This window comes from Haliotis rubra, unplaced genomic scaffold (genome assembly GCF_003918875.1).
Source record: "Haliotis rubra isolate DU_JTF1 unplaced genomic scaffold, ASM391887v1 Scf337, whole genome shotgun sequence".
In the NCBI taxonomy this organism is placed as follows: Eukaryota; Metazoa; Mollusca; class Gastropoda; order Lepetellida; family Haliotidae; genus Haliotis; species Haliotis rubra.
In genome coordinates this window covers 383,701-397,017 of record NW_025767010.1, presented here as the reverse complement: position 1 = coordinate 397,017, position 13,317 = coordinate 383,701, and the positions used below count along the sequence as shown (strand labels likewise).

The 13,317-nt window shown below is 41.2% G+C and overlaps 1 protein-coding gene and 2 long non-coding RNA genes across 3 annotated transcripts; all 3 read left to right on the top strand.

The window, feature by feature from the left end:
• The first annotated feature begins 214 nt into the window (after positions 1–214).
• On the top strand, positions 215–1,030 carry LOC124284417. The gene is made up of 3 exons (XR_006900544.1): positions 215–333; positions 734–831; positions 984–1,030. It is a non-coding gene; the product is annotated as an uncharacterized LOC124284417 (long non-coding RNA).
• Positions 1,031–2,766: 1,736 nt separating this feature from the next.
• LOC124284422 lies at positions 2,767–3,520 on the top strand. Its single transcript, XR_006900546.1, has 3 exons — positions 2,767–2,844; positions 3,246–3,343; positions 3,496–3,520. It is a non-coding gene; the product is annotated as an uncharacterized LOC124284422 (long non-coding RNA).
• A 6,785-nt stretch (positions 3,521–10,305) lies between these two features.
• On the top strand, positions 10,306–11,468 carry LOC124284471. Its single transcript, XM_046720553.1, has 3 exons — positions 10,306–10,374; positions 10,778–10,875; positions 11,028–11,468. Exons 1-3 carry the CDS (start codon positions 10,326–10,328, stop codon positions 11,466–11,468), a joined length of 588 nt encoding a protein of 195 aa, XP_046576509.1. The 5' UTR covers positions 10,306–10,325.
• The last annotated feature ends 1,849 nt before the right edge of the window (positions 11,469–13,317 follow it).

Here is a 13,317-nt window from a genome sequence, read left to right as displayed (position 1 = left end):
GTTTATGTGTCTTGCTCAGGGAAACATGTCTTGAGTAATCGTGAAAAGAACCTGGTCCAACACTCTCTGCAGGTTTAGGAGCTAAGCACTAGTGTATGGTCATATGTATTGTTAAATTTAGTGGTACGCGTGTGTTTATTCAATCCGGTTACCTCCCGTGGTACTATGACGTCACAATGACGTGACGTCATGACAATCACTCCGACATCCACTCGGTAATGTCAACACGCTTGAGTTTTGCTCACTAAGTTTTTGCGACTCTTTCCGTGAAAGAAGTGTTGAAAATGACTTATTGTGGCCGCGACTGGCTCCGAGGGGCAAGAACAGCTCCAGGTGAGTTTTAGCTTACAGTTAATGCGATTTTTAAGTACGGGAAAACGATTTGATGACTGAAATCAATTTCATTCAGTGTCTCTCTACTGGAAAAAAACTTCACTGGCGATGACAAATTAAATAGATGATGTGAGTGGTTATGTAGATATGTATTTGATGTCTGATGGACAAGAGTTTAGACTGAGGTTAATCAAAATGAAAAGACGTTTCAATAAAGGTAAAACGATAAGGATGGAGAATAATGAATCTGGATTAGCAGCCAAAATAGATTTGATGAAGGGCATGCTGGATCTAAATGTGACAATTTGACAAAGCTTAAAGGCAAGCAAAAGTTAAAGGGGCGTTTTATTTTCAAGCTTAGAAGGATAATTGGAGACTGTAGACTTATTTCATCTTCCAGATCTGAAGCATCTGTTTAACAGTGAACTTCTGGATGAGTTTGACTCTATCCGCCTTTGGCTCCATCTGATCCGGACTGCCATCCTCCGCGAAAATGAGGTAGGTTCTGTGGCCTGTATAATTTGAATGCTGTAGCATGATATTCCCATGGAAATAAAACTGTATTGTAGTGAAAGAGTGAATGCTTGTCATGTAAAACGTTTTGCTGTAAAGATCTGTGGAATATGAATGTATATCGTTTTTTCTAACAGGTGACTGAGAACAAGAGAGGCAAGCGAAATCTGTGGATGTTACAGAGAGGTTGACTGTGGTTGGACACAGATGTCCGAGCTTTTCCTCAGCAATGATCGCCACCCCAGCGTGCGACACTCACTCGTCGACATCCACAACACCGTCACCACGGCCGCCTCTCACTACAGACTCTCGCGACTTCTCCCACCACCCATCTTCGTCCAGGGAGAATTGGTTCCCCCCTGCTCTGCCCCCTAAAGCCGGGAAGCTCACACGTTTCATCACCAGTGTCCGTACAAGACTGGCATATGTTGTCTCTAAAAACAAAGTAAAACCCACAGACGTTTCTGTTGTCAAATGCCGTGTTAGAGACACTTCTGGATATAAGTCTGTCTTTGTTCGTGTTGTTCAGTGTATCAGGAACATCACCAGCAGCAAGAACCAGGTTCTCCCTGTGTGAAAAGATACACATGTATTGTAAAACCTTTCTTGATGGGTGTACATTGAATGTGATTTGTTTGAACTTGTACATATTGTGTGACGTTATACACCTTGTAAATGATGAAACTGTAATTCATTATTTGTAAATGAATATATAAATCCTGTTTTGCTTGCAATTTTCTACTTCTCTAAATCATTGCAATTTCGTCATTCCTTTGACCAATGTCTCTTCCTGGCAGTTATGTAAATGCAGACATTAGATGGAATGAATGAAACGTGAACTTGTTTGTTGTCTGTTTTCCTTGGCGTGTACACAGTTAGACAGCCGTGTGTTGAGATGCCGACAACTTTTAAAGCGTGTCTGGTTCTGAGTTTAGGGTCTTATCTTCATGCACAGGATCAAGTATTCATATGTACCTGTGTGTTACACAAACGGTTGATGGTGCTGTATCAGTTGGTGGTAAAAGAGGGAAGATAAGATATAAATGGGATGGTGGTATATATAGTAAGCACATATAGTAAATAGCTGAATGTCTTTGTCGATGATGGCTTGTTGGACTAAGACATGTAGCATAATGTGGTAGGTGCTTCATGCATACGAACACTGTTACAAAACTGTCAGTTCCGTCTATGTCACATGAAGGAAAGGGTGAATGGGCTGGATTTGACGCTGATTTGAGCAATATTCCAACTAAACTGACTGCGGAAATATAACCAGAAATTACACATTGTTCACATGTGGGATATCTAACAGAAGACTATGGCGCCACGTGTCTGCGCTTATGAATGTATCGACGGATTAAAATACTTTCAAAGCAGGTGGAGGTGGTGAATTCAGGAATCATATAAAATTCAGCTTGTGACACCTGGTGTTTAGTCCTGAAATTATCTCGGTATTAGGCGTGAGGTGTTGAATACACGGTGGCGTGGAGGTCATATTCTACTGGCATTAAAGATGTTAATATACTGTATAACACGCATGTGAAACAGACGTGTCAGAAAAGACAGCGGTGCCAGTAACTACACAATGCAACCTGTAGGAATTATGTCCGTGATATAGGCGACATATGATGTTCTGTCATTACGATTTCCTTATTTCAAGTAAAACAGTTTATGTGTCTTGCTCAGGGAAACATGTCTTGAGTAATCGTGAAAAGAACCTGGTCCAACACTCTCTGCAGGTTTAGGAGCTAAGCACTAGTGTATGGTCATATGTATTGTTAAATTTAGTGGTACGCGTGTGTTTATTCAATCCGGTTACCTCCGTGGTACTATGACGTCACAATGACGTGACGTCATGACAATCACTCCGACATCCACTCGGTAATGTCAACACGCTTGAGTTTTGCTCACTAAGTTTTGCGACTCTTTCCGTGAAAGAAGTGTTGAAAATGACTTATTGTGGCCGCGACTGGCTCCGAGGGGCAAGAACAGCTCCAGGTGAGTTTTAGCTTACAGTTAATGCGATTTTTAAGTACGGGAAAACGATTTGATGACTGAAATCAATTTCATTCAGTGTCTCTCTACTGGAAAAAACTTCACTGGCGATGACAAATTAAATAGATGATGTGAGTGGTTATGTAGATATGTATTTGATGTCTGATGGACAAGAGTTTAGACTGAGGTTAATCAAAATGAAAAGACGTTTCAATAAAGGTAAAACGATAAGGATGGAGAATAATGAATCTGGATTAGCAGCCAAAATAGATTTGATGAAGGGCATGCTGGATCTAAATGTGACAATTTGACAAAGCTTAAAGGCAAGCAAAAAGTTAAAGGGGCGTTTTATTTTTCAAGCTTAGAAGGATAATTGGAGACTGTAGACTTATTTCATCTTCCAGATCTGAAGCATCTGTTTAACAGTGAACTTCTGGATGAGTTTGACTCTATCCGCCTTTGGCTCCATCTGATCCGGACTGCCATCCTCCGCGAAAATGAGGTAGGTTCTGTGGCCTGTATAATTTGAATGCTGTAGCATGATATTCCCATGGAAATAAAACTGTATTGTAGTGAAAGAGTGAATGCTTGTCATGTAAAACGTTTTGCTGTAAAGATCTGTGGAATATGAATGTATATCGTTTTTTCTAACAGGTGACTGAGAACAAGAGAGGCAAGAGAAATCTGTGGATGTTACAGAGAGAGGTTGACTGTGGTTGGACACAGATGTCCGAGCTTTTCCTCAGCAATGATCGCCACCCCAGCGTGCGACACTCACTCGTCGACATCCACAACACCGTCACCACGGCCGCCTCTCACTACAGACTCTCGCGACTTCTCCCACCACCCATCTTCGTCCAGGGAGAATTGGTTCCCCTGCTCTGCCCCTAAAGCCGGGAAGCTCACACGTTTCATCACCAGTGTCCGTACAAGACTGGCATATGTTGTCTCTAAAAACAAAGTAAAACCCACAGACGTTTCTGTTGTCAAATGCCGTGTTAGAGACACTTCTGGATATAAGTCTGTCTTTGTTCGTGTTGTTCAGTGTATCAGGAACATCACCAGCAGCAAGAACCAGGTTCTCCCTGTGTGAAAAGATACACATGTATTGTAAAACCTTTCTTGATGGGTGTACATTGAATGTGATTTGTTTGAACTTGTACATATTGTCTGACGTTATACATCTTGTAAATGATGAAACTGTAATTCATTATTTGTAAATGAGTATATGAATGCTGCTTTGCTTGTAATTTTCTACTTCTCTAAATCATTGTCATTTCGTCATTCCTTTGACCGATGTCTCTTCCTGGCAGTTTGGTAAATGCAGACATTAAATGGAATGAATGAAACGTGAACTTGTTTGTTGTCTGTTTTCCTTGGCGTGTACACAGTTAGACAGCCGTGTGTTGAGATGCCGACAACTTTTAAAGCGTGTCTGGTTCAGAGTTTAGGGTCTTATCTTCATGCACAGGATCAAGTATTCATATGTACCTGTGTGTTACACAAACGGTTGATGGTGCTGTATCAGTTGGTGGTAAAAGAGGGAAGATAAGATATAAATGGGATGGTGGTATATATAGTAAGCACATATAGTAAATAGCTGAATGTCTTTGTCGATGATGGCTTGTTGGACTAAGACATGTAGCATAATGTGGTAGGTGCTTCATGCATACGAACACTGTTACAAAACTGTCAGTTCCGTCTATGTCACATGAAGGAAAGGGTGAATGGGCTGGATTTGACGCTGATTTGAGCAATATTCCAACTAAACTGACTGCGGAAATATAACCAGAAATTGCACATTGTTCACATGTGGGATATCTAACAGAAGACTATGGCGCCACGTGTCTGCGCTTATGAATGTATCGACGGATTAAAATACTTTCAAAGCAGGTGGAGGTGGTGAATTCAGGAATCATATAAAATTCAGCTTGTGACACCTGGTGTTTAGTCCTGAAATTATCTCGGTATTAGGCGTGAGGTGTTGAATACACGGTGGCGTGGAGGTCATATTCTACTGGCATTAAAGATGTTAATATACTGTATAACACGCATGTGAAACAGACGTGTCAGAAAAGACAGCGGTGCCAGTAACTACACAATGCAACCTGTAGGAATTATGTCCGTGATATAGGCGACATATGATGTTCTGTCATTACGATTTCCTTATTTCAAGTAAAACAGTTTATGTGTCTTGCTCAGGGAAACATGTCTTGAGTAATCGTGAAAAGAACCTGGTCCAACACTCTCTGCAGGTTTAGGAGCTAAGCACTAGTGTATGGTCATATGTATTGTTAAATTTAGTGGTACGCGTGTGTTTATTCAATCCGGTTACCTCCCGTGGTACTATGACGTCACAATGACGTGACGTCATGACAATCACTCCGACATCCACTCGGTAATGTCAACATGCTTGAGTTTTGCTCACTAAGTTTTTCCGGACTCTTTCCGTGAAAGAAGTGTTGAAAATGACTTATTGTGGCCGCGACTGGCTCCGAGGGGCAAGAACAGCTCCAGGTGAGTTTTAGCTTACAGTTAATGCGATTGTTAAGTACGGGAAAACGATTGAAATCAATTTCATTCAGTGTCTCCCTACTGGAACAAAAACTTCACTGGCGATGACAAATGAATTCGATGATGTGAGTGGTTATGTAGATATGTATTTGATGTCTGATGGACAAGAGTTTAGACTGAGGTTAATCAAAATGAAAAGACGTTTCAATAAAGGTAAAACGATAAGGATGGAGAATAATGAATCTGGATTAGCATCCAAAATAGATTTAATAAAAGACATGCTAAATCTAAATGTGACAATTTGACAAAGCTTAAAGGCAAAAAAACCTCAAAGGAGCATTTCATTTTTCAAACTGAGAAGGATAATTGGAGACTGTAGACTTATTTCATCTTCCAGATCTGAAGCATCTGTTTTACAGTGAACTTCTGGATGAGTTTGACTCTATCCGCCTTTGGCTCCATCTGATCCGGACTGCCATCCTCCGCGAAAATGAGGTAGGTTCTGTGGCCTGTATAATTTGAATGCTGTAGCATGATATTCCCATGGAAATAAAACTGTATTGTAGTGAAAGAGTGAATGCTTGTCATGTAAAACGTTTTGCTGTAAATATCTGTGGGTTATGAATGTATATTATCGTTTTTGTAACAGGTGACTGAGAACAAGAGAGGCAAGCGAAATCTGTGGATGTTACAGAGAGAGGTTGACTGTGGTTGGACACAGATGTCCGAGCTTTTCCTCAGCAATGATCGCCACCCCAGCGTGCGAAACTCACTCGTCGACATCCAAAACACTGTCACCACGGCCGCCTCTCACTACAGACTCTCGCGACTTCTCCCACCACCCATCTTCGCCCAGGGAGAACTGGTTCCCCCGGCTCTGCCCCCTAAAGGCGGGAAGCTCAGACGTTTCATCACCAGTGTCCGTATAAGACTAGCATATGTTGCCTTTAAAAACAAAGTGAAACCCACAGACGTTTCTGTTGTCAAATGCCGTGTTAGAGACACTTCTGGATATAAGTCTGTCTTTGTTCGTGTTGTTCAGGGTATCAGGAACATCACCAGCAGCAAGAACCAGGTTCTCCCTGTGTGAAAAGATACACATGTATTGTAAAACCTTTCTTGATGGGTGTACATTGAATTTGATTTGTTTGAACTTGTACATATTGTCTGACGTTATACACCTTGTAAATGATGAAACTGTAATTCATGATTTGTAAATGAATATATAAATCCTGTTTTGCTTGCAATTTTCTACTTCTCTAAATCATTGCCATTTCGTCATTCCTTTGACCAATGTCTCTTCCTGGCAGTTATGTAAATGCAGACATTAAATGGAATGAATGAAACGTGAACTTGTTTGTTGTCTGTTTTCCTTGGCGTGTACACAGTTAGACAGCCGTGTGTTGAGATGCCGACAACTTTTAAAGCGTGTCTGGTTCAGAGTTTAGGGTCTTATCTTCATGCACAGGATCAAGTATTCATATGTACCTGTGTGTTACACAAACGGTTGATGGTGCTGTATCAGTTGGTGGTAAAAGAGGGAAGATAAGATATAAATGGGATGGTGGTATATATAGTAAGCACATATAGTAAATAGCTGAATGTCTTTGTCGATGATGGCTTGTTGGACTAAGACATGTAGCATAATGTGGTAGGTGCTTCATGCATACGAACACTGTTACAAAACTGTCAGTTCCGTCTATGTCACATGAAGGAAAGGGTGAATGGGCTGGATTTGACGCTGATTTGAGCAATATTCCAACTAAACTGACTGCGGAAATATAACCTGAAATTGCACATTGTTCACATGTGGGATATCTAACAGAAGACTATGGCGCCACGTGTCTGCGCTTATGAATGTATCGACGGATTAAAATACTTTCAAAGCAGGTGGAGGTGGTGAATTCAGGAATCATATAAAAATTCAGCTTGTGACACCTGGTGTTTAGTCCTGAAATTATCTCGGTATTTACGCGTGAGGTGTTGAATACACGGTGGCGTGGAGGTCATATTCTACTGGCATTAAAGATGTTAATATACTGTATAACACGCATGTGAAACAGACGTGTCAGAAAAGACAGCGGTGCCAGTAACTACACAATGCAACCTGTAGGAATTGATACAGGCGAAATATCATGTTCTGTCATTAAGATTTCCTTATTTCAAGTAAAACAGTTTATGTGTCTTGCTCAGGGAAACATGTCTTGAGTAATCGTGAAAAGAACCTGGTCCAACACTTTCTGCAGGTTTAGGAGCTAAGCACTAGTGTTTGGTCATATGTATTGTTAAATTTAGTGGTACGAGTGTCTTTATTCAATCCGGTTACCTCCCGTGGTACTATGACGTCACAATGACGTGACGTCATGACAATCACTCCGACATCCACTCGGTAATGTCAACATGCTTGAGTTTTGCTCACTAAGTTTTTTCGGACTCTTTCCGTGAAAGAAGTGTTGAAAATGACTTATTGTGGCCGCGACTGGCTCCGAGGGGCAAGAACAGCTCCAGGTGAGTTTTAGCTTACAGTTAATGCGATTGTTAAGTACGGGAAAACGATTGAAATCAATTTCATTCAGTGTCTCCCTACTGGAACAAAAACTTCACTGGCGATGACAAATGAATTCGATGATGTGAGTGGTTATGTAGATATCTATATGATGTCTGATGGAAAGGAGTTTAGACTGAGGTTAATCAAAATGAAAAGACGTTCCAATAAAGGTAAAACGATAAGGATGGAGAATAATGAATCTGGATTAGCATCCAAAATAGATTTAATAAAAGACATGCTAAATCTAAATGTGACAATTTGACAAAGCTTAAAGGCAAAAAAACCTCAAAGGAGCATTTCATTTTTCAAACTGAGAAGGATAATTGGAGACTGTAGACTTATTTCATCTTCCAGATCTGAAGCATCTGTTTAACAGTGAACTTCTGGATGAGTTTGACTCTATCCGCCTTTGGCTCCATCTGATCCGGACTGCCATCCTCCGCGAAAATGAGGTAGGTTCTGTGGCCTGTATAATTTGAATGCTGTAGCATGATATTCCCATGGAAATAAAACTGTATTGTAGTGAAAGAGTAAATGCTTGTCATGTAAAACGTTTTGCTGTAAATATCTGTGGGTTATGAATGTATATTATCGTTTTTGTAACAGGTGACTGAGAACAAGAGAGGCAAGCGAAATCTGTGGATGTTACAGAGAGAGGTTGACTGTGGTTGGACACAGATGTCCGAGCTTTTCCTCAGCAATGATCGCCACCCCAGCGTGCGGAACTCACTCGTCGACATCCAAAACACTGTCACCACGGCCGCCTCTCACTACAGACTCTCGCGACTTCTCCCACCACCCATCTTCGCCCAGGGAGAACTGGTTCCCCCGGCTCTGCCCCCTAAAGGCGGGAAGCTCAGACGTTTCATCACCAGTGTCCGTATAAGACTAGCATATGTTGCCTTTAAAAACAAAGTGAAACCCACAGACGTTTCTGTTGTCAAATGCCGTGTTAGAGACACTTCTGGATATAAGTCTGTCTTTGCTCGTGTTGTTCAGGGTATCAGGAACATCACCAGCAGCAAGAACCAGGTTCTCCCTGTGTGAAAAGATACACATGTATTGTAAAACCTTTCTTGATGGGTGTACATTGAATTTGATTTGTTTGAACTTGTACATATTGTCTGACGTTATACACCTTGTAAATGATGAAACTGTAATTCATGATTTGTAAATGAATATATAAATCCTGTTTTGCTTGCAATTTTCTACTTCTCTAAATCATTGCCATTTCGTCATTCCTTTGACCAATGTCTCTTCCTGGCAGTTATGTAAATGCAGACATTAAATGGAATGAATGAAACGTGAACTTGTTTGTTGTCTGTTTTCCTTGGCGTGTACACAGTTAGACAGCCGTGTGTTGAGATGCCGACAACTTTTAAAGCGTGTCTGGTTCAGAGTTTAGGGTCTTATCTTCATGCACAGGATCAAGTATTCATATGTACCTGTGTGTTACACAAACGGTTGATGGTGCTGTATCAGTTGGTGGTAAAAGAGGGAAGATAAGATATAAATGGGATGGTGGTATATATAGTAAGCACATATAGTAAATAGCTGAATGTCTTTGTCGATGATGGCTTGTTGGACTAAGACATGTAGCATAATGTGGCAGGTGCTTCATGCATACGAACACTGTTACAAAACTGTCAGTTCCGTCTATGTCACATGAAGGAAAGGGTGAATGGTCTGGATTTGACGCTGATTTGAGCAATATTCCAACTAAACTGACTGCGGAAATATAACCCGAAATTGCACATTGTTCACATGTGGGATATCTAACAGAAGACTATGGCGCCACGTGTCTGCGCTTATGAATATATCGACGGATTAAAATACTTTCAAAGCAGGTGGAGGTCGTGAAGTCAGGAATCATATAAAAATTCAGCTTGTGACACCTGGTGTTTAGTCCTGAAATTATCTCGGTATTAGGCGTGAGGTGTTGAATACACGGTGGCGTGGAGGCCATATTCTACTGGCATTAAAGATGTTAATATACTGTATAACACGCATGTGAAACAGACGTGTCAGAAAAGACAGCGGTGCCAGTAACTACACAATGCAACCTGTAGGAATTATGTCCGTGATACAGGCGACATATGATGTTCTGTCATTACGATTTCCTTATTTCAAGTAAAACAGTTTATGTGTCTTGCTCAGGGAAACATGTCTTGAGTAATCGTGAAAAGAACCTGGTCCAACACTCTCTGCAGGTTTAGGAGCTAAGCACTAGTGTATGGTCATATGTATTGTTAAATTTAGTGGTACGCGTGTCTTTATTCAATCCGGTTACCTCCCGTGGTACTATGACGTCACAATGACGTGACGTCATGACAATCACTCCGACATCCACTCGGTAATGTCAACATGCTTGAGTTTTGCTCACTAAGTTTTTCGGACTCTTTCCGTGAAAGAAGTGTTGAAAATGACTTATTGTGGCCGCGACTGGCTCCGAGGGGCAAGAACAGCTCCAGGTGAGTTTTAGCTTACAGTTAATGCGATTTTTAAGTACGGGGAAACGATTTGATGACTGAAATCAATTTCATTCAGTGTCTCCCTACTTGAAAAAAAACTTCACTGGCGATGACAAATTAAATAGATGATGGGAGTGGTTATGTAGATATGTATTTGATGTCTGATGGACAAGAGTTTAGACTGAGGTTAATCAAAATGAAAAGACGTTTCAATAAAGGTAAAACGATAAGGATGGAGAATAATGAATCTGGATTAGCAGCCAAAATAGATTTGATGAAGGGCATGCTAGATCTAAATGTGACAATTTGACAAAGCTTAAAGGCAAGCAAAAACTTAAAGGGGCGTTTTATTTTTCAAGCTGAGAAGGATAATTGGAGACTGTAGACTTGTTTCATCTTCCAGATCTGAAGCATCTGTTTAACAGTGAACTTCTGGATGAGTTTGACTCTATCCGCCTTTGGCTCCATCTGATCCGGACTGCCATCCTCCGCGAAAATGAGGTAGGTTCTGTGGCCTGTATAATTTGAATGCTGTAGCATGGTATTCCCATGGAAATAAAACTGTATTGTAGTGAAAGAGTGAATGCTTGTCATGTAAAACGTTTTGCTGTAAAGATCTGTGGAATATGAATGTATATCGTTTTTTCTAACAGGTGACTGAGAACAAGAGAGGCAAGCGAAATCTGTGGATGTTACAGAGAGAGGTTGACTGTGGTTGGACACAGATGTCCGAGCTTTTCCTCAGCAATGATCGCCACCCCAGCGTGCGAAACTCACTCGTCGACATCCACAACACCGTCACCACGGCCGCCTCTCACTACAGACTCTCGCGACTTCTCCCACCACCCATCTTTGTCCAGGGAGAATTGGTTCCCCCGGCTCTGCCCCCTAAAGCCGGGAAGCTCACACGTTTCATCACCAGTGTCCGTACAAGACTGACATATGTTGTCTCTAAAAACAAAGTGAAACCCACAGACGTTTCTGTTGTCAAATGCCGTGTTAGAGACACTTCTGGATATAAGTCTGTCTTTGTTCGTGTTGTTCAGTGTATCAGGAACATCACCAGCAGCAAGAACCAGGTTCTCCCTGTGTGAAAAGATACACATGTATTGTAAAACCTTTCTTGATGGGTGTACATTGAATGTGATTTGTTTGAACTTGTACATATTGTCTGACGTTATACACCTTGTAAATGATGAAACTGTAATTCATGATTTGTAAATGAATATATAAATCCTGTTTTGCTTGCAATTTTCTACTTCTCTAAATCATTGCCATTTCGTCATTCCTTTGACCAATGTCTCTTCCTGGCAGTTATGTAAATGCAGACATTAAATGGAATGAATGAAACGTGAACTTGTTTGTTGTCTGTTTTCCTTGGCGTGTACACAGTTAGACAGCCGTGTGTTGAGATGCCGACAACTTTTAAAGCGTGTCTGGTTCAGAGTTTAGGGTCTTATCTTCATGCACAGGATCAAGTATTCATATGTACCTGTGTGTTACACAAACGGTTGATGGTGCTGTATCAGTTGGTGGTAAAAGAGGGAAGATAAGATATAAATGGGATGGTGGTATATATAGTAAGCACATATAGTAAATAGCTGAATGTCTTTGTCGATGATGGCTTGTTGGACTAAGACATGTAGCATAATGTGGTAGGTGCTTCATGCATACGAACACTGTTACAAAACTGTCAGTTCCGTCTATGTCACATGAAGGAAAGGGTGAATGGTCTGGATTTGACGCTGATTTGAGCAATATTCCAACTAAACTGACTGCGGAAATATAACCCGAAATTGCACATTGTTCACATGTGGGATATCTAACAGAAGACTATGGCGCCACGTGTCTGCGCTTATGAATATATCGACTGATAAAAATGCTTTCAAAGCAGGTGGAGGTGGTGAATTCAGGAATCATATAAAAATTCACCTTGTGACACCTGGTGTTTAGTCCTGAAATTATCTCGGTATTAGGCGTGAGGTGTTGAATACACGGTGGCGTGGAGGTCATATTCTACTGGCATTAAAGATGTTAATATACTGTATAACACGCATGTGAAACAGACGTGTCAGAAAAGACAGCGGTGCCAGTAACTACACAATGCAACCTGTAGGAATTATGTCCGTGATACAGGCGACATATCATGTTCTGTCATTAAGATTTCCTTATTTCAAGTAAAACAGTTTATGTGTCTTGCTCAGGGAAACATGTCTTGAGTAATCGTGAAAAGAACCTGGTCCAACACTCTCTGCAGGTTTAGGAGCTAAGCACTAGTCCAATGTCTCTTCCTGGCAGTTATGCAGACATCAAATGGAATGAATGAAACGTGAACTTGTTTGTTGTCTGTTTTCCTTGGCGTGTACACAGTTAGACAGCCGTGTGTTGAGATGCCGACAACTTTAAAGAGTGTCTGGTTCAGAGTTTAGGGTCCTATCTTCATGCAGAGGATGAAGTATTCATATGTACCTGTGTGTTACACAAACGGTTGATGGTGCTGTAGCAGTTGCTGGTTTAAGAGGGAAGATAAGATATTGGTGGGGTGGTGGCACATACAGTAAGCATATATAGTAAGTATCGGAGTCTTTGTCGATGATGCCGAGTTTGACTAAGACATGTAGCATAAAGTGATAGGTGCTTCATGCATACGAACCCTGTCAATTCCGTCACATGAAAGAAACAGTGTGGCATTTACCCGGTGTCAGCTTCTTGGCTGTAGCGTTCCCACGTCATGCCGAAGACCCGGGTTCGTGAAGCCCATTTCTGGAGTCCCCTTGCTAAAAGCAGCGTAATACTAAACTCACTCACTCTTACATACCGCCATCGAAGCCATGTGACACTGTTCTAGGAGTACTGCACAGTTGTCATGGTGAAAGACTTACTCCACCCCAACCATGTTTGTGCTAATGGCAGGAGCATGACGAATGCAAGTTCAAGAATCAA